The 18,472-nt window shown below is 61.4% G+C and overlaps 2 protein-coding genes across 3 annotated transcripts in view; both read left to right on the forward strand.

Annotated features, from left to right (window-relative positions):
- MVD (mevalonate diphosphate decarboxylase) overlaps nucleotides 1-7,802 on the forward strand; it is an 8,038-nt gene extending 236 nt beyond the window's left edge. Inside the window, exons 2-10 of the mRNA XM_035024621.1 lie at nucleotides 2,035-2,105; nucleotides 2,587-2,701; nucleotides 3,044-3,190; nucleotides 3,888-4,087; nucleotides 4,311-4,385; nucleotides 4,547-4,765; nucleotides 5,133-5,248; nucleotides 6,400-6,508; nucleotides 7,104-7,802. Coding sequence (XP_034880512.1) covers nucleotides 2,035-2,105; nucleotides 2,587-2,701; nucleotides 3,044-3,190; nucleotides 3,888-4,087; nucleotides 4,311-4,385; nucleotides 4,547-4,765; nucleotides 5,133-5,248; nucleotides 6,400-6,508; nucleotides 7,104-7,184 — 1,133 coding nt within the window. The 3' untranslated portion in view covers nucleotides 7,185-7,802. The remainder of the gene's footprint in view (nucleotides 1-2,034; nucleotides 2,106-2,586; nucleotides 2,702-3,043; nucleotides 3,191-3,887; nucleotides 4,088-4,310; nucleotides 4,386-4,546; nucleotides 4,766-5,132; nucleotides 5,249-6,399; nucleotides 6,509-7,103) is intronic.
- Nucleotides 7,803-9,015: 1,213 nt separating this feature from the next.
- Nucleotides 9,016-17,120, forward strand: LOC118023475 (cytochrome b-245 light chain). 2 transcript variants are annotated; one of them, XM_035024622.1, is made up of 7 exons: nucleotides 9,016-9,140; nucleotides 13,696-13,765; nucleotides 14,221-14,295; nucleotides 14,492-14,575; nucleotides 15,095-15,176; nucleotides 15,547-15,595; nucleotides 16,820-17,120. In XM_035024622.1, exons 1-7 carry the CDS (start codon nucleotides 9,083-9,085, stop codon nucleotides 17,095-17,097), a joined length of 696 nt encoding a protein of 231 aa, XP_034880513.1. In that variant the 5' UTR covers nucleotides 9,016-9,082; the 3' UTR covers nucleotides 17,098-17,120. The 2 variants fall into 2 exon arrangements, with proteins under 2 accessions (XP_034880513.1, XP_034880514.1); XM_035024623.1 differs by lacking the exon at nucleotides 15,547-15,595 and having other exon boundaries at nucleotides 16,820-17,090.
- Nucleotides 17,121-18,472: the final 1,352 nt, after the last annotated feature.

An 18,472-nucleotide genomic window follows, 5' to 3' on the forward strand; every position in this document is an offset into this window, starting at 1 on the left:
CCCGCGGGGGCGGGACGGGGTTGGCGACAGTGTCCACGCGGACGGCCTGCCCCGCGGGGGACGGTGACAGTGTCCAGCACGGGGGCTGGGCTCCCTCAGTCTCCCGCAGCTGGCCAGCTGGGGGCCGCTCTCCATGTCTATCGTGCTCTCGTCTGAAGATCGCTGTCAGTGGAATCACAGCCTATGTAGCTCTGGGGAGTGGCTCTTGTCACGGTGGTTCTGGAGACGGGCAGGCGACTGCTCACTCATTACTGGCCTGTTCCGGGCTGAGTCCTGCTCCCTGGTGGGGACGTCCCACACGTTCCTTAGCAGCTGGTCGTTTCCAGGTTGAGCTTTATTGTGAATCAAGCTGCCGCAAAACTGTACCGGGGCTTGTGTGAATACAAGTTGTCATTCTTTGGGGACCAATGTCCAGGAATGCCTCTGCTGGGTCATAGGGTAGTTGTACTTTAGTCTTTTGTTTTTATTTCTTAAATTTTAAAGATTTTATTTATTTGAGAGAGAGTGCACGTGCACAAGTGCGGGGGAGGAGCAGAGGAAGAGGAAGAAGCAGGCTCCCCACGGAGCAGGGAGCCCCACTCGGCCTGGATCCCAGGACCCTGGGATCGTGCATGACCTGAGCCGAAGGCAGGCGCTTCACCGACTGAGCCACCCAGATGCCCCTGCTTCTCCCTCTCCCTCTGCCATTTCCCCACTTGTGCTCTGACTCTCTCTGTCAAATAAATAAATAAAATCTTTAAAAAAATAAAATACAGAAAAACTTCCCACCCCACTTTGCGTTCCCACCAACAATGTCCGTGTGATCCAGCTCTTCAGCCTGTGGTGGTGTTGTCAATAGTTTTTATTTGAGCTATTCTCATCAGTGGGGTGACATCTGGTTGTGGGTTTCAGGCCAGGGATACTGAACACCTGCTCTCCTGCTTACCTGTAACCTGCATGTCCTCATGTCCGTGTTCTGCTTGGACCGTGCACTTTCTTACCGTGGAGTTTTGAGAGTTTGCGATATCTTCTAGATACTAATCCTTTGTTGGACATGGGGTTTGCCAATATTTTCTCCTACTCCGTAGCTTGTCTTCTCATCCTCCTAACAGGGTCTTTCAAAGAGCTGAAGTTGTTAAAGTTTTGGTGAACTCCAATGTGTCAGTTTTTCCATGAGTGGGTCATGCTTTTGGTGTCAAGTCAGACACATTTGCCTGGTCCTACAGCCTAAAGGTTTTCTCCTGTGTGTTTTGCTAAAGGTTTTGTAGTTTTACATTTTAAATTTAAGTCCCCACCTTGAATTGTTTCTCTGGGTAAGGCACAGGATCACCTGGCCTCTGGATGTCCCGTTATTGGGGCAGCATTTGCTGAGAAGGCCGTTCCTCTCATTTGCATTGCTTCTGCACTCTTGTCACAGATGAGCTGGGCATGTTTGTGCCGGTCTGTGTCTGTGCCATCATGGGTCACCTGCCAGGCGGTAGTCATCACCACCCCCTTAACTGTCCACCCTCCCAGCACCGCACATGAAAGTGCAGTGTGCTGTGCCTGCTTCACTGAGAGGCCCGCCACGTCCCCCTCCGCGAAGGTTTCCTTTGTCGCTGGTGTGCGAGCAGTGGGGGCGGTCCCGCGTGTCTCCAGGGCGTGAGAGCAGAGAGCTTGGAGGCGTTTCCGTAACCAGGGCTCCTCCTGTGTGGGAGGCAAAAACCTTACCATCAGAGTGCTCAGGGTCTGGAAGGCACTCCAAGGTAATTCGTTGAACGGATGAAACAAGATTAAACAGAAGCATTGAAGCAGAGGGATGGGCTGGCCTCCGGCTCCGCTCTGGGAGTGGGAGCCCAGTGAAGTGGGGAGCAATCCAGGAGGACTTCCTGAAGGTGAGGGCACAGCAGGAAGAGGACGTATCCAGTGCAGAGAGCAGGCTCCTGGCAGATGGGGGAGCAATGGGATGGGAGTGAGGGTAACTGGGGAGCACTGGTGGGGAGGAGTGAGGGCAACAGCGTGCTGGTTTGCAGGGCTGGGAAATGGATTGGCCTTGCCTTGGGTTGTTTGTTCCAGGGGGAAAGCGAGATGAGGACCTGATCCTACCCATCAACTCCTCTCTGAGTGTCACCTTGCACCAGGACCAGGTTAGTATGGGTCGGCACTAAACACCAAAGCAAATATCTACCAAACTTGTTTTGTCGAACCTTTGTGTGACAATTGGATTGGTAGTAATAACTCCCTAGCCAGTTACACACACACACACACACACACACACACCCCATTAGGACTGTTCTTCACATGCACTCCCATGCTCCCTGGTCTCCCCTGGAGGTCCGCATCCCTTCCTCCGGGAGCCATGCCCAGTGGCTCTGCTGTGGGCCATGGAAGTGTGGGCTGCACCCTGCGTGCTGGAGGCCAGGCCTGGCACCGAGCCTGCTGTGTGGCTTGGGGCCTTCCTCACTGCCCGGCCTGGCCTGCTGGGCCTCAACAGCCCTGTTCTCCAGTAAGGCCGTCCCTGCCCCTGAGTGCGTGACGGTGAAGGGCCGTCATAGGAAGGCCCTCCCCAGTGGAGGGGGCTGTTTAGCCAGCACCCACCCCTGAGGTGGCCTGTGTTTTCTTTCTCAGTTGAAGACCACCACCACAGCTGCCATCAGCAAGGACTTCACCGAGGACCGGATTTGGCTGAATGGCCGGGAGGAGGACGTGGGGCAGCCCCGCCTCCAGGCCTGCCTAAGGGAGAGTGAGTGGGGTCCCGCGAGGGACGCGTGCAGCGCTGGGGCCAGGCCAAGCTGGTTCCTTACGCCACTGTCCCTTCTTCACTCTGGCTTGGGTCTGAGTGCACAGAAGGTGCTGCGGCCTCTTGGCTCCCCTGACTTCCCACCGCAGCCCGGCCCCTTTTGGGGGGAGGGGATGCCTGTTAGCACAGCCAGAGCCGGGTGTGGGTCTGGCGCTGGGGTCTGCGGCTTTCCCCTGAGCAGAGGCCTGCACAGAGTCTGCTGCCTCTTCCTGACTCACGGCAGGTGAGTTGCCAGGAGCAGGTCGGGGCCACTCTGCCCAGTGACCGTCTCCCCCGTCCCTTCAGTCCGCCGCCTGGCCCGGAAGCGGAGGAGTGCCGGTGATGAGGACCCACTGCCCCTCAGCCTCAGCTACAAGGTTCACATCGCATCAGTGAACAACTTCCCCACGGCCGCGGGCCTGGCCTCCTCAGCGGCAGGTTACGCCTGCCTCGGTGGGTGCCCACAGGAGACCCAGGGCCCCTAGGGTGCTGTGCCGCGGCAGGCGGCCCTTCACACGCTCGCAGCCTTCAGGGACTCGAGTGCTAAAATCTTCCCCGGGCTCTGTGTGTAGAATCCTCTAGGTTGTATGTGCCAGAAATCCATCTCGAACTTGCTTAAGCCTAAGATAGGGCCAGTTTCTTGGCTTGGCTGGCTCTGGGTGCAGCTGGCTCCGGGTGCTCCGACAGGCTCCCTGGGAACCTGTCTCCCTCCCTCCAGACCCCTGCTCCGCTTTCCTCTGTGCTGGCTCACTCTCCAATAGGCCCTCCCCACCTGGGGCAAAGCTGGGTACCACAGTGGCAGGCGGTGGGCTGATTGGGTGTGGCCTAGCAGAAACCCCAGGGGTGATGCTTACTTGCTCAGCTAGTTCATGTGCCCATGCTTAAGCTGCCCTCGATGACTGGCAAGGCCAGGAGGACACACAGTGGTGGGGACAGAGAGCCTGCCTTGTGGGCCCCCAGCTCTGTATCCTGGCAATAGACCCTTGGCCAGACCCAGCCCTGCTCCCTAATGCCCAGCACTACCAGCCGCCATGCTCATGCCCACTCTTCAGGCCTCTCTGCATTGGCCTCTGCTCCACATGGCTTTTCAAAGTCTTCAGCCCTTCCCCACCCATCTGAGCCCCCTGTGCCCTTCACTCTGTGCCTGCAGCATATGCCCTGGCCCGGGTCTACGGGGTTGAGAGTGACCTCTCGGAAGTGGCTCGCCGGGGCTCAGGCAGCGCCTGCCGGAGCCTGTATGGTGGCTTTGTGGAGTGGCAGATGGGGGAGCGGGCTGATGGGAAGGACAGCATCGCCCGGCAAGTGGCCCCGGAGTCACACTGGCCCGAGCTCCGAGTCCTCATACTTGTGGTGAGTGAGGCTGGGGGGGCGGTTCCTCCTGGCCCGTGGGCTCCCCGGGTGGTGGAGGCACCTGGCTAAGCTTTGAGTGACTCCCCACAGCAAAGGGGCTACTGTTCCCAGGCCTGCCCTGTCTGCCCAGGGAGGCGACCTCTGGTTGGGGAGGGATGGAACGGGATGGGTGTTTCAGGCTGGGGGCTGCAGGGTGGGGTCCAGGCTATTTCTCTTGGTGCAGGTGAGCGCGGAGAAGAAGCTGATGGGCAGCACCGCGGGCATGCAGACCAGCGTGGAGACCAGCTCCCTGCTCAGGGTAAGGCTGGCGGCGGCCTAGGGCACGTCCTGCACATCACAACACGCAGGCTCCACCTGCGTCCTTCGAAGCCTGGCTGCTCGGCTCGGCTCAGCCCCCAGCAGAGCCCCTGGCCGCCCTGCAGGGGGAACGGCTGCACCTCACGGGAGTGTGCCTTGCAGTTCCGGGCTGAATCCGTGGTGCCAGCGCGCATGGCAGAGATGACCCGCTGTGTCCAGGAGCGGGACTTCCAGGGTTTCGGCCAGCTGACCATGAAGGACAGCAACCAGTTCCACGCCACCTGCCTGGACACCTTCCCGCCCATCTCTTACCTCAGCGACACCTCCAGGCGCATTGTCCAACTGGTGCACCGCTTCAACGCCCACTATGGGCAGACCAAGGCAAGGCGGGGGGGCAGGTGGGGGCTGACGCCACTCTGCCGGCTCCCCAGACTTGCGGCGTGTTCCCTGGGACAGCCCTTGGCCCAGAGCTGCCGGAGAGCCCGGCTGCGGTCCAGCACAAGCCGGCCGAGACAGGGCTTCTCAGCTCCCGCTGTCCCCTGCTGTCTGCAGGCACTTTGTTTTTTGGCCGGTGCAGGGGTGCGTGGCCCGCACGTGAAGCCGCTGGTCCTGAGCTGGTGGGCAGAGGTGCCCAGCTCCACGGCAGGCAGGTCGCCTGGGCCCGGCTTGGCCGTGGGCAGCCCCGGGTCTCCGTGTGAGCCGGGCCGGCCACTCCGCAGACACTCAGTGCTGACCGTGCGGGTTCCAGGTGGCGTACACGTTTGATGCGGGCCCCAATGCCGTGGTCTTCGCCCTGGACGACACTGTGCCTGAGTTCGTGGCTGCCGTGAGACAGTGCTTCCCCCCGGAGTCGAACGGAGACAAGTGAGTTGGGGGTCCCCCACATTTGGGAGGCGTGGAGGGAGGAGCAGGGTCTCCCGCTGAGATCTGGGACGGTGGCCCCCGAGGCCGTGGTGCTGAATGGGGGTCCCATGGGAGTTTCAGTCTCTGCAGGAACGCCAAGCAGCGTGCCCCCAAGGGTGCCTCCCTGTGGCCTCACGCGCAGGTCCATGCAGCGTAATGGCTCCTGGGGGCGGCGCCTGCGCCTCGCGGTGATGACCGGGCCTTTGGACTTCTCTCTTCTGGTCGTTTCAGCACAGGGACACTTCCCTGCCAGGGGTGCAGGGAGTATGTGGGGTCGGTTTATGTGTCACTGTCGTCTGGGCAACACTGACTTGTAGTGGGTGGGGGCTGGAAGGCTGACTTCCTCACTGTGGACGGACCCCATGACCAAGGACGGCCCCCAAGGCAGCTGGTGTCCTTGTGGGAGACTCTGAACTCATTGCTCTTGTCACCCCGTGGGCAGTTTGCAGGCTTTCGCTTCCTGGGGAGCATGTCCGTGGACTCCCCCTCGGACTGAGGTGTTGCCTTCGTCTTCTTTTTTTTCAAAGACGTTATTTATTTGAGAGAGAGAGCATGAGTGGGGGGGAGAGCAGAGGGAGAGGGAGAAGCAGGCTCCCCCTGAGCGCACAGCCCGACACGGGCTCGATCCCAGGACCCTGAGACCGTGGCCTGAACTGAAACCAAGACTTGGTTGCTCAACCACCTGAGCCACGCAGGCGCCCCATGAGGTACTTCCTTCTTGAGCTTTGTTCCCCTCCCCCCGGGCCAAGCAGGAGCCGCGGGTGAGGAGTGAGAGTCCCTGGTGACCCCGCCAGGCACTTGCTCACTTGTGCCGGACTTCGTGTGCGAGGTCACATCCACACCGCGTACCTTTAGTGTTTTGTGCAGCCTTGGAGTGCGCGCCCCGGGCTGCGCCCACACACGGGTGTTAGCTTCTGACCTGCACTTACCTGCGTCTCCCGTTGTCCCCGTCTGGTGCCGGGGCTTCTGCTTTTCCCCGGAAGAACCCTGCGCCCCTCCCCCAACCCCCGCAGCCGCCAGTCTGCTTCCTGTCCTGCATCTGCTGTCTGCACGCTTCCCGCTTCCCGCTTCCCGTCCGTGGCCTCCCGACCTGCCTGCCTGTCTTTCCCCAGGTTTCTGAAAGGGCTGCCCGTGAGGCCTGTCCCCCTCTCGGACGAGCTTAAAGCTGCGCTGGACGTGGACCCCACCCCCGGCGGCGTCAAGTACATCATTGCCACCCAGGTGAGGCCCAGCGGCCCCGCTGACTGAGGGGGGCGCCTCCAGCCTTGCGGGCGCAGACCCCGCCCGCCCCCAGGCGAAGGGGCTCCCGTCAGCTGCCATCTTCCCAGTTGGCTGGGAAGCCGACTTGCCAAGAGTAGGAGCAGAAGACGCAGTGACGTTACCTTTGGGTTTTCAGAGCATTTAGTACAATGTGGCTTGTCCCATTCACTCACTTACCTTGCAAGTGGATGTTTAAGGACCCCCGGCATTGCCGGGGGGTGTTCCCTGTGCTGAGGGGGCAGACTTAGGGAGACACACAGGTGCTGGGGATCCTGGGGACCTTTCTGGCTCACCGCACAGGATCAGGTCAGAATCCCTGTTTGAATGCCTGAGTCAGCATTTCACTGAGATCTGTCTGATTCTAATTCCTGTGACCTGAGCCCCCAGGCCCATGGTCTCTCCCTTCCACTTGGGACCTGCTGTCTACCCCGGGTCTGGGTGATGGAGGTGAAGTGACAGGGTGCCCAGTGTGGGTTGGGGTGTCAGGGTGTTACCACGTGGGTTGTTAGCTTCTGACCTGCACTTACCTGCCTCTCCCGTTATCCCCATCTGACAGGTGGGACCTGGGCCTCAAATCCTGGATGACCGTCAGGCTCACCTCCTGGGCCCAGATGGCCTGCCGAAGCCAGCCGCTTGACTGCCTTCCCCAAGGGGAGCCCCGGCCGCTGCTGGGAGAAGGGCCGCTTCGCTGGGACTGGGGAGCTGGGTGTGGCGGCTGGCGGGTCCGCGCTGGTTGGGCCCTGAGGGCTAGCCCCCGGGCTCCAGGCCGGAGCACGTGCTGTGGCTGAGTCGGGTCAGAGGAGTGAGCATGTGCACCACCCAGGCCGTCGGGAATGCCCCCCACCAAGGGCCTCACCTCGCTCCAGCCTCACCCAGTGCTTCGCCGAGAAGAGAGCGGGTATGAGCGCCAGGGATCTGATTCCGGGCGCTGAGCTGGACGGTGTGGAGCTGCCGGGCACCCCTTCAGAGGCCACTCCCACAGCCCCAAACAGCAGCTCTGCTGGACATGACGGGGAGTTGGCACCCCTCCTCAGAGCCGGAGGACAGGTCACCGCTGCAGACCTCAGGGACCCCCCACAGAAGCTTCAAGCCTGAGATAGCCCCATGGTCCCTCTGCCAGACTCAGGCATGCGGCACAAATGGAACGTTTCCTTACAGAAGGACCCCGGCTGTGTCTCCAGCGGGCGGTGGGCGAGCAGCACCCACGGAGCGTGCGGGCTGCGGGGAATAAAGGCTGCCGGGCTGACCGGGGCAGACGTGCTCTTCTGTGCTTCCGACATCCACGCTCTGGGGCCCCTGCGCTGAGGGGCTGGAGGGTATGGGCAGAGCACCCAAAAAAGCTGCCTTCTGTCCCCTTCGCTTGCCTGTCAACCGCTGGCCACACAGTGAGGGTTGAGCATGTGGCCACGACCCACGTTCGGCGGCTGACGTGGTCACTGAGGCTCTGAGGGGTGTGAGGATGTGGTTTGGGTCTGGCCCTAGGTCCCTGTCCATGAAAGAAGGTGGGAAGTGGGTTTGCTGGTTAAGGACATGATTCCCCAAAGCCCAGAAGTTTCTGGGTCCTGAAACCACAGGAATGCCACCCCTCCCCATTTCTGAAACATCAGTGCAATGCAAGGCAGGCTTCCAGGAGGAGGTGGACACCTGGGCCAAACCCCTGTCCCTCTACCGCCAGGGTCAGGGCCGTGGCCGTGGCAGCTGCTGCTGAAGCACCTGCTGGCTATGATCCTGACGGGGATGGTGGGGGGAGATGACAAGGACGCACTCCTGCATTCCGGATTTCCCCAGAAGCTTGGCACATCCTGTCCTCCAGAGGAGTTAATCCTCTGAGCAGAGGATTGCCTGCGGTTTGACCTCGGCCACACCTGCTCCAGGACACAGCCAGATGGGGAAGTGGGGGCTGAGCCTGCCACCGTCCCTCGTGAGTGCTGGCGCCTTGTTCCCTTGTGGGTCATCCATTGTGTGGCCATCTAGGCCTTTAAAATCTAGGAACCAGCCTGCCCACACCTCTTGGGAGAAACCCCTGTTGCCGCCTGTGGGATCCTTGGTCTGGAAGCTGAGCGTTCTGGGGTGCCTCTGCCCTCTTAGGCAGGTGCCTCCAAGTCACAGCCTGATCCCCGTGTGACGCAGCCCTCCAGGGATCGCCCTGGTCCGATTCAGCCCAGGTGATGCTTGGGAAGTGGAGCACAAATGGTGGCCTCCCGCTCCCGTGCCCGGAAGGAGCGGGGAGGAGGAAGTGGGCCGGGCCTGGGCCGGAGGCGGCCTGGCTGGGCCTGCAGGGACCCCGCCAGGGAGGGAGGCCTGGGGCGGACAGGCCCCCCACGCTCGGTCCCGGCTCTCACGGAGAGCGGGACGGGGAAGGCCCCAGCGGGGTACCCACCTGCCCGGCGGGGCGGGGCTGCCACTGGGGGCGGGGCTGCCGGGGGCGGGCCGGTCGCTGGAGGCGGGGCGGGGCGGGGCGGGGCGGGGCGGGCGGCGGTAACGCGGGCCGCAGTGTCGCAGGCATCCCGCCGAGCTGTGGTCGCCTCCGCCACCATGGGGCAGATCGAGTGGGCCATGTGGGCCAACGAGCAGGCACTGGCCTCCGGCCTGAGTGAGTGCGCGCCGAGACCTCGGGCTGCGGGCCGGGCCGGAGGGGGCGCCGAGACCTCGGGCTGCGAGCCGGGAAGTGGGGACTGAAGGCGGGGCTGGGGACCTGCCGCTGCAGGGCGGGCTCGAGGTGGGGGTGGGCTGCGGCCAGCCGGGCAGTCAGGGACCTTAGCCTGCGGAGGGGGTTCGGAGACCAGTCCCCCGGCTCCTGCCCACCCTCCAGCTGTCCCCTCCACGCTCCCCCACCCCCGCCCGGACCTCTCCACCGAGAGAGGAAGTTGCAGCTCGGGAAGAGGCGTTTCGTCCTTGGTGGTTTCCGGGGAGTCACTGCCCACCGGGATTGGGTAAACCCAGCAAGTGGACGCCCGTGGGGCGGGGGGGGGGCCGGGGGGGGGCTGCCCGGGAGTGGGGGGGCTTTGCCCAGAGGTGGGGAGGGGCTCCCTCTCTTCCTGGGCCTGGGTGGCAGGCACTCTCCATGTGGGGCCCAGCCCCCAGTTGCACAGAAGGGCATCTGGGATTTCATAAGGTGGCTGGAAACCCCCAGAGTGACCCGCGTTCAGCTCTGCTCCCAGAGACTGCTTCTGGGGAAGGGTGGCAGGGCCCCCAGTCACCCTGCCACCTGTGCTCAAGAGCTCTGATTAGGGAGCAGTGGGGTATGTACCCCAGCTCGGTACTCACAAGCAGGAACCTCTCAGGACTGGGTGGGGTAAAGCTGAGTCAAGAGGGGGCCCAGAGGCTCTGCCTGGCCCCCCTCCAGGGACCTGCCACTCCCAGGAAGGGCCTATGCCCAGTGGGGAATATGCAGACAAGGGGGGCTCTTAGCCCAGCACCATTCCCCTGGGACCCCCTTGAGACCTCCTGCCACCTGGGGAGGGAAGGCACACAAAGTCTCCCCAGCCCCACACAGTTGGATCACATTTTAGATCACGGGGTCTAGCGGTGTGTTGTATGTCCAGGCAGGTCACCCTTGCTTTGGGCATCTCGAGTGGCCAAGAACTCAGTGGGTTGGTCACATGGTGCTCCTCACTGTCCCCAGGCTGTCCACTGCAGACCAGCCTCCCAGGAAGTAGAGGGTTCTGGACCCCGGAACCCCATTCTTTGAAGACCACTGCATGCAGGCCAGCCGTCCTGGCCTTGGCTACAGCCTGCGGTGCCTTGGGACCCACACCTCTCTCACGTCCGCTGTGCAGACAGTGAAGTCAGGGCCTGGGCTTAGCCTTCTCCATCATCAAATCAAATAAGACCGTTTGTCAGAAGGTCCCCCAGAGCCCTGCTCTGGTTCCTCCCTTGCTGACTTTTCTCCTGGGTATAAACTGCAGCCTCCAGGGATGTCTCAGGCCTGGCGAGACCCTAGCCACAGTCACACCCCACAGATTTTTCTGTTGTGGGAAACCCCATCTGACCCGATCGTGGCACCTGCTGCTGAAAGCCTTCCTGAGGTTTTCCTGTACACACACCAAAAGACAGATTCGGGCTGCTCTGGGCCCTGAGCCTCCAGCTCCCTGCCTTGCATGGACTCTGTGCCCGGATCTCCTGAGCAGACCACAGGGCCTTTGCGGAGCTGAAGCCTCTGTGGCTGGCTGGCTTCTCCATTTGTTTCTCAGCTCAAGATGCCACCTGCTTGGAGGCGTCTTTCCAGAGCACCAGGTGCAGAGTAGCCCCAGACATTCAGTCACCTTCCCCCTCTTCTAGTTTTGATGTTTATTTCTGCTCCCCCTGACAAGACTATGAGCCCCACAATAGCCGAGGCCTCATCTTTCCATGTTACTGCTGCGTCCTGCGTGTGGTAGGGTTCTATCAGCGTTTGGTGGCAGTGGACCAGTCCTCCTGCCTTCCTGGTGAATCAGTGGTGTCTGCCCCCCTCCTGCTGAGGGCAGGCAGCAACACTGCAGCTCGGGATGGGGAAGTCACGCACCCAAACACAAGTGAGCTGGCTGAATGCAGAACACCTCCCTTCCCTCTTCTAGTCCCCCAGATGCTGACCAGCCAACAAAAAAAGTTAATATGTACCAGAGCTCGGCACCACCGGTAGGAAATCTGCTAGCCGAAAAGCAGAGTGAGGTTTCAAGGTGGTGTATCTGGGCTGAAGGAAGGGGCTCAGGCTCTTACCTGGTGGGATGTGGGGGCCTCTGCGTGGAAACAGGCGAGGCTGGGCTGCATGGCTGGACCGGGCTGGGGAAGGCCACCTGCACAAGAAACAGAGTAGGAAATGGTCCCCTCCAAGGACGCTTGGGACCTGCAGCCAGAGCTGGATTGAAGAAGTCCGGGACAAGGCAAAACCGTGGAAACTCAGGCCTGTGCTGTGTGTGGGGAAGGGCCTAATGTCCCCTACCCTGCGCCAGAGATTCCCATGCACTGGGCCCAGGCCTGGAGAAACCCCAAAGCCCCCAGCAGAGGCAAACGTGAAAGTTGTCTGCAAGGCCGTTTGCTCCCTGCGGCCGCAGGAAGCCTGACCCTGCCAGCTGTCTGCTCACCAGCCCCCCCCCGCCCCCCCCCCCCGAGGAAGCACGCCGCCTGGGGTGGACCTGCTCACACCATGACAGAGCCAGAGCGGCCGAGCCGTCTGGAAGACCTGAGAACGTGAGCACACGTCGATGCCTACCAGTATGTTCCAAACTGCTCCAGGAGTGAAAGGAGCAGAGAATTATACAGCAAAACACGACAGTGCAAAAAGTGAACTAATGCAGAACGTCAAGGAAGAAAAGTCATTAAAGATTAATGGATGAATTGAACATGCTATAAAGACGAGAGGATTCGCGGAATGGAAGATGGGGTTCAGGGAACCTCACAGCACGCAGCCCAGACACAGAGATGGGGTTATTAAAGAGAAGCTGAGCCCTGTGCAGGGCAGGGGGGCACCCTGTGGGCAGGAGTGGAGGGGAGAAACCTGCCCTGTGGACAGTGGGGGGCAGGGGAGACCCTCCCCATGGGAGCAGCAGGGGCAGAGGTGAGAATCAGGGCTCTGTAGGGTGAATGCCAGGAGGCAATACAAACGGATAATGGGTGAGCATTTTTCAGAAATGGAGAAATCTCAGATTGAAAGAAAGCAGAGTCCTTTACAGAATAAAGGAAAACAAATCCCTTTTTGGACACACGGTAATCAAATTAGAGACCATTAAAGAAAATATTAAAATTTGCCAGAGGGGAAAAGTGGCTTGGCATCAGACTGCAGATTTCTCTAGAGCAGCTGCCAGAAGGCAAGGGAATGAAATCTTAGGTGCGGAGAGGAAGGGTGGGGTCAGGACCCAGGCCAACTCTTTTGGCGGGCTGCTGCCAGGCCTGCCCCGGGGGGACCCGCGAAGGATGCCCGTCAGCCGGGGGCGCCAAGTCCAGCAGACAGGACTGGCCACGAGGAGGGGGCCTTCGGGAATAAGCACCGACGGTAAATAATTAATCAACCATGGCGCACGCGGCTTGGGGCTGAGGTGAAGCTGAAGTCCACACGTGACCCAGGAAGAGAAAGTTGAGAACTTAAGAGTTTGAGCATGTTAGCAGGAGGTGGGAAAAGCAACACCAACAACTGTTAAGGAGAAACGGTGAGTTCACGTTGTTAGCTGCGCTCAGTAACCTGTGATGTTTCCTGTCAGGCTGGTGGAAGTATTAAAAACCTGGCCGTATCGGCTCATTCGTAATCATGCAAAACCAGAAGCAATGGAAATGTCCCAAAGACGGGAGAGCAGGTCAGTCCCTGGCGGCTGATAAACTAAAGCAGAACACCGCATGGACGGCATTGATGAGTGGAGGCTGGGCACAAGGGCGCGGGGGGCTCGCAGGCTGAGGGGAGTCTTGACGTGGGTGCAGAGCACGTGGGGGAGCACCTCCCAAAGTCACCGAGCTCACGTAATTGTAGCTGGAGAAATTGCTGGAAGCTCTGGGGATGCTCACACAGGGGTGTGCCTGGACTTAGGACCTTAGACTTCAAAATGGCTACAATGGAACATTTCATGTTACAGATATTTTACCGCAATAAAAAAAGTTGTAACAAAAAAATTTCTGGGGAGAAAAGATCCAGACGAGGCAGCACCTCGCAGGCTCGAAATAGCCGACAGGAAGGGCCTGGGAGTATCAGTACCTGACAGCTGGGGTCCAGGTGAGACAGTTGGACAAGCGGGAGCACCGTGCGGCCGGGAGAGATCGTCTGTCCACAGAAACACGGACAAATAATGTCATCTCGAAACACGGGAAGCAAACACTCCAAATGGCCCGGCATCCACAGAGCCCCACAGAGCGGGCAGCCGGGGTGAAGACCGGCCCCACCTGCCCGCTCCGGGCTCCGAGGCAGCTGCGGGGACGCGGACCCGGCTCCGTCCGCGCGCGAGCTGCTCCTTCAGCCCCTTGCCCGGCTCACTACCCAGCTCACGTGCTGCTTCCTAGGGCTCCCCCCGCCTGTGTCCCCTGCACAGGCAAGCGTGTTGTCCCACTGCGGAGCATCTGTGGGCATCTGTGGCCGACTGCTGGCCTCGCCGAGCGGGGGCGGAGCACACGGACAGGGCTGGGGTGGGGGCGCATCCCCCTGGGGGTGGGGGACTCCTGCTAACCTGCTTCTCCTCTGTCCACAGTCCTCATCATGGGGGGCATCGTGGCCACTGCCGGCCAGTTCACCAAGTGGTACTTTGGCGTGTACTCCATGTATCCTGCCAGGGTAGACCCCGGGGCGGGGGGTAGTGCTGCTCGGCTCGGGGTGGGGACGCGGCTGCCCCTGGGGGCACATCAGTTTCCCTGGGCCCGTTAGACGCCCCGCAGCTGTGGGGAAGGCAGGATAGGGCTCAGTCGCAGTTCGGGAAGCCAAGGCTGGGAGCAGGGGAGTGACTGGCGTTGAGGCCTCGGGAATTCTGGGGGTGCCCTCTGGCCCCCCTTCTATCAGCTGTCCCCCTGGGCAGCCTTGGGATCTGTCCGGGACTGGGCTGAACCCCTGTGGCCCGGCTGTGACAGGCCAGCAGGCAGGAGAGTGGCCAGACCTGTCGGAACCTGTTTCCCAGCTGTCTGACCTCCAGGACGCAGCTGCACCCCTGTTTTCTCATCAGCAAAGGGGGCTCACCCTGGCCTCCAGGCTGAGCCCAGCTGTTCCTTAACGGCACGTTCAGCGGCGCAGGTGTGTTCGTCTGCCTGCTGGAGTACCCCCGGGGGAAGAGAAGAAAGGGATCCACCATGGAGAGATGGTGAGTCCCCCACCTCTGCCTGGGGGCCGAGGACACTCCTTCTGACGCTGCAGACGCCCTCCTGGGCAAACAGGCCAGAGCCCGCCTAGCCGCCGTGGCCCCTCGGTCTCTGGGAGGGAAGAAGCCGGGGTGCTCTGGGGGGGACGGGGGCGCTGCTGAGTAGGATACAGTCTGTCTGCTCTCTCCCTCTGCCTAGTGGACAGAAGTATATGACCAAAGTGCTGAAGGTGTTCGGGCCTCTCACCAGGAACTACTACATCCGGGCCTTCCTGCACCTTGGGTGAGCCCCCCTGCCCCCCACAGCCCCCTGAGGACCAGGACAGCCCTGGCATAAACCCTCCCCACCGCCTGCACCAAGTCAGCCCCATCCCCGCCCAGATACGCTTCCAGACCTGCTCGGTCCCCTCGTGCTGCGTAATAGCTCACGGCAACGCTAGAACTTAATCAGGAGTAGTTGGGGGCTGACGAGGCTCACCTGGGCGGCCCTGCTCCCTGCCTTGTGCACGCACCTGCTGGTTCCTGCCAGGGAGGCCGCAACGCCCATGGGCCTCGGCGGACGTGTGAGGTTCCTCCTGGCGTGGTGGGTGGGGGCCAAGCGCCAGCACCCCAAGAGTTGTTAAAGTTCAAATAAAAGCAAAGAGGACAGTTCCAAGGGCCCAAGCGTGGAAGCCCAACCTTTTGCAGGACTGGGCATGTCCTCCAGCCGGGGTCCTGGGGGCCACACACTATGAACGGTCTGTCTGGTCCTGGGGGTCCCGGGGCCGCAGACCCCTCCTGACCGCCCTGCCCCCCTCCCCAGGCTGTCAGTACCTGCTGGCTTCCTGCTTGCCACCATCCTGGGGACAGCCTGCCTGGCCATCGCGAGCAGCATCTATCTGCTGGTGAGTGGTACCCTCTGTGGCTAGCCCCGAGGGACCCTGCCACCTCTGTCCCCAAAGCCAGCTCCGCAGCCTGTGTCCTTGCTCGTGCCGTGACGGAGTCGGTGACTCCGTGGCCACCGTTCGCTGCATGTGTAAAGTGTGCTAACCCCTTTATCTGCGCCTCGGCCCCGCTTTGCAGACCAAGAAGTGGAAAGTCAGAGAGGTGACGTGGCTGGCCCAGGGTCACACGGCCAGCCAAGGCCCAACCCGATTGGGATCCGTTTGGCATACTTTTCTTATCTAACCCATCCTTGCTAACTTGGGGTGCCGTTGGGAGCACTTCCTGGGGAGCACGTTAACAGTACAGATGCCACGTGAATGTTTTCCAAAGCTGCCCCATTGGGCCTGCCCGGAGCTGGGACACATGCAAAGGCCCTGCGGTAAGGATGCACGTCACCCGGTCTTCACAGAAAGGCCGGCGGACTTGGGGAAGGATGGCATGGGCGGAAGTCTCGGGCACAGGTTTTGGGCCAGATGCTCATGCTTCTCTTGCGCTGCATGTTCATCCTTCCATTTGTGCATGTTCTTAAAGGGGCGGCATGTTGTCTGTGCTCTGAATGCCCACGGGCCCAGCCGTTTCACTCCTTGGTGACCCGCCTGCTGGTCCCCCAGCGGGAGCCCTTCCTGTCTGTTCGCTCTGCGGCTTCCTGCGTGTGGTCGCGCGGTGCCGGGGGGCGGGGGGCGTCACCTGCATCCAGCCCCTGCACCCTCCGACCATCCACCCCCCACCTAAGGCCGGCTGGGCTGCTGGGTCCTACTTGCTTCCCTCCGCTGCGTGTCTGAGCTTTCTCTTAGAACTGCCCATCTTTCGAGGGGGCTTTTGTCTTTTCCTTATTAACTTGCAGGAATCTCGTGAATGTTCTGTGAGTGAATTTCAGACCCTGAATAGTTTCTCCGCCTCAGTGAGGGGTCTGTCACCTTTGTGTGTGAAATCCTTCCCTGGGCGGAACAGAAGTTTGTCTGTTTGCCCTCTGGTTTGTGCCTTTTACAGATGCCCTTTTCTGCCCGTAAGCCGTGTCTTTCTGCACTCTCTCGGATCCACTGTATAGTTTTCCTCTTCAGGGTAGATATACTACTATTTAAGTTAGGAGGTGGAACCACGGATGTTCATTTTATTCTTCTGCTTCATAAGTGACATGTCACACTTTTTTATCAAGGATTGTGGGGTACAGATGGAAAGAACATGTTCCCAAGCCCCCCCAGCCCGCCGAGGGCTCTGCGTCCAGCGAGACCCCATTCTCTTCCCCAGCCTGCTGTGGCTGGTGCCCCCACGGAGGCCCCCTGCCCTCCCTGGCTGCCCCCGTGGGCCACTCCCACCCTGTGGTCTCATGTCCTGTCCCGGCCTTAGTCCCTGCGGGGGGTGGGGGGTGGGGGGAGGCCTGGTCTTGGAGCATGCACCTGAAGGGCCTCCAGGTTGCCCTCCCCCCACTGTGGGGTCCTGCCTGGAGAGTGAAGCAGCTGGGTCTGGGGTCCTGGCTGTCACTCCGGAATTAGTGGCTTCAGACGTGGGTCCTGCCCGGTTCCCAGGGGCTGGGGGGAGAGGGTGTGGGGGTGGAGTTGGCCTCTGGGAGGCCCTATCCATCCAGCCCCTCCATATCCTGCAGGCGGCTGTCCGCGGAGAGCAGTGGATCCCCATCGAGCCCAAGCCCAAGGAGCGGCCGCAGGTGGGGGGCACCATCAAGCAGCCTCCCAGCAACCCCCCGCCCCGGCCCCCAGCCGAGGCCCGAAAGAAGCCCAGCGAGGAGGAGGCAGCAGGTGCAGCGGGCATTTCTGGTGGCCCCCAGGAAAACCCGGTCCCAGTGATCGACGAGGTCGTGTGACCCACGTCTCCAGCTGTCTGCCATGTAGCCCCCAAAATAAACCAAAGAGAGCAGGCTCCTGACTCTCCGCGTGCACCCCACTCCCAATCCGGGTCCTCCTTCAGCATAAATCCTGGATGGGCCACTTCTCACCCTGTCTGCCTCCCCACCTGCCCATCCCGAAGGGCCACTGCCAAACCACCAGGCTCCCACAGCCCAGGATGGACGCCACCCACACCACGCCAGTCAGTGCCGCCACAGGGATGGCCTCTGGCCCGTGGCTGCGGGGCCTCCTGGACCCTCGGTTTGGAAGTGCAGCCCCTCCCCCTCCCTGTCCCCGGTGGTGTCCGTGGCCCGTGGGGCTCTGCCCTCAGAGCCAGCCACATGGTGGAAACTCGGTCACGGGCTGACGAAAGTGTCCTTCAGACCCCAAACAAAGGTCACTCCTCCTCCCTTCCCAGGCGCTTGTTTGCACACAGTAGGCCTTCATCAGGGGTGGAAATGGCTGGTCAGGCAGGGAGGTGCTGAAAACTGTCCTTAGATGGGCCAGGGAAACTGAGTCTCCAAAGGGGGGTCGTTGCCTCGCTGGAACTGCATGGGCTCTGATCCCGGGCGTTCTGCAGGCGGGGTCCAGAGGCTGGGGCGCCAGGCGGCCAGGTCAGTGCTGGGGGCAGAAGCCCCCGGGGCATCCAGGCAGCGAGACCGGCCTTCGGATCGGCCTGGGTGTCTGGTGGGGCTGGAGGGGACACTCAGACACTTGGAGGGGGACGGTGGCTGCACAGGCATGTCCCCCCGAGGCGACACCGCCAGCCGTGGGGAAGCGGGGTAGGTCCCCTTGGTGGAGGAGGGCCTGCCCGCATCCTGGCCAGACTGGGAGCCCCGCCCTTCCGCGGTGCCACGGCCAGAGGTGTAGGCAGGTGAAACCCGCCAGGGCACGAGGGCACACACGTCTCGCACACTGGCTGCCCTCGGGGTTCATGCACAGACATTTCTGGAAGGACGCAGAATCTAGGGCCAGCGGCCAGCCCTGCAGGACCCGCTGGGTGTCAGGGCCAGGCAGGGGTGAGGGCAAGGAGGGTGCCTTCAGCCACTGCCCTCTGCCGGCCGACGCTGTGCTCTGGGGGCATTTGTCAATTAAACAACACATTTTACACTTAAATAGGTGTTTTAGAAATACAGGGGTCCTTGTTCCTGAGGGGCTGCTGGGAAGAGGAAGCTTGAGGGCCGGGACCAGCCTGAGGCCCGTGAGCGTGGGAGGGCAGCCCGGGGAACCACAGACACGGAGGGGACGTCAGAACACCTTTTGTTTAAGAAGTTCTAGATGAATAAAACGATCCCTTCTATCCCAACTGTCTGTGCACAAAGGGTAAACCGAGTCTCGAGATGGGCGTGACCCACACAGTGCCCCCACAGGCCCAGGACACCGCTCTTCCATCGCTTGGTTTCCACCATCATTCC

The sequence above is a fragment of the Mirounga leonina genome, unplaced genomic scaffold (assembly GCF_011800145.1).
Source record: "Mirounga leonina isolate KUSES-001 unplaced genomic scaffold, KU_Mleo_1.0 Mir_180, whole genome shotgun sequence".
NCBI lineage: Eukaryota > Metazoa > Chordata > Mammalia > Carnivora > Phocidae > Mirounga > Mirounga leonina.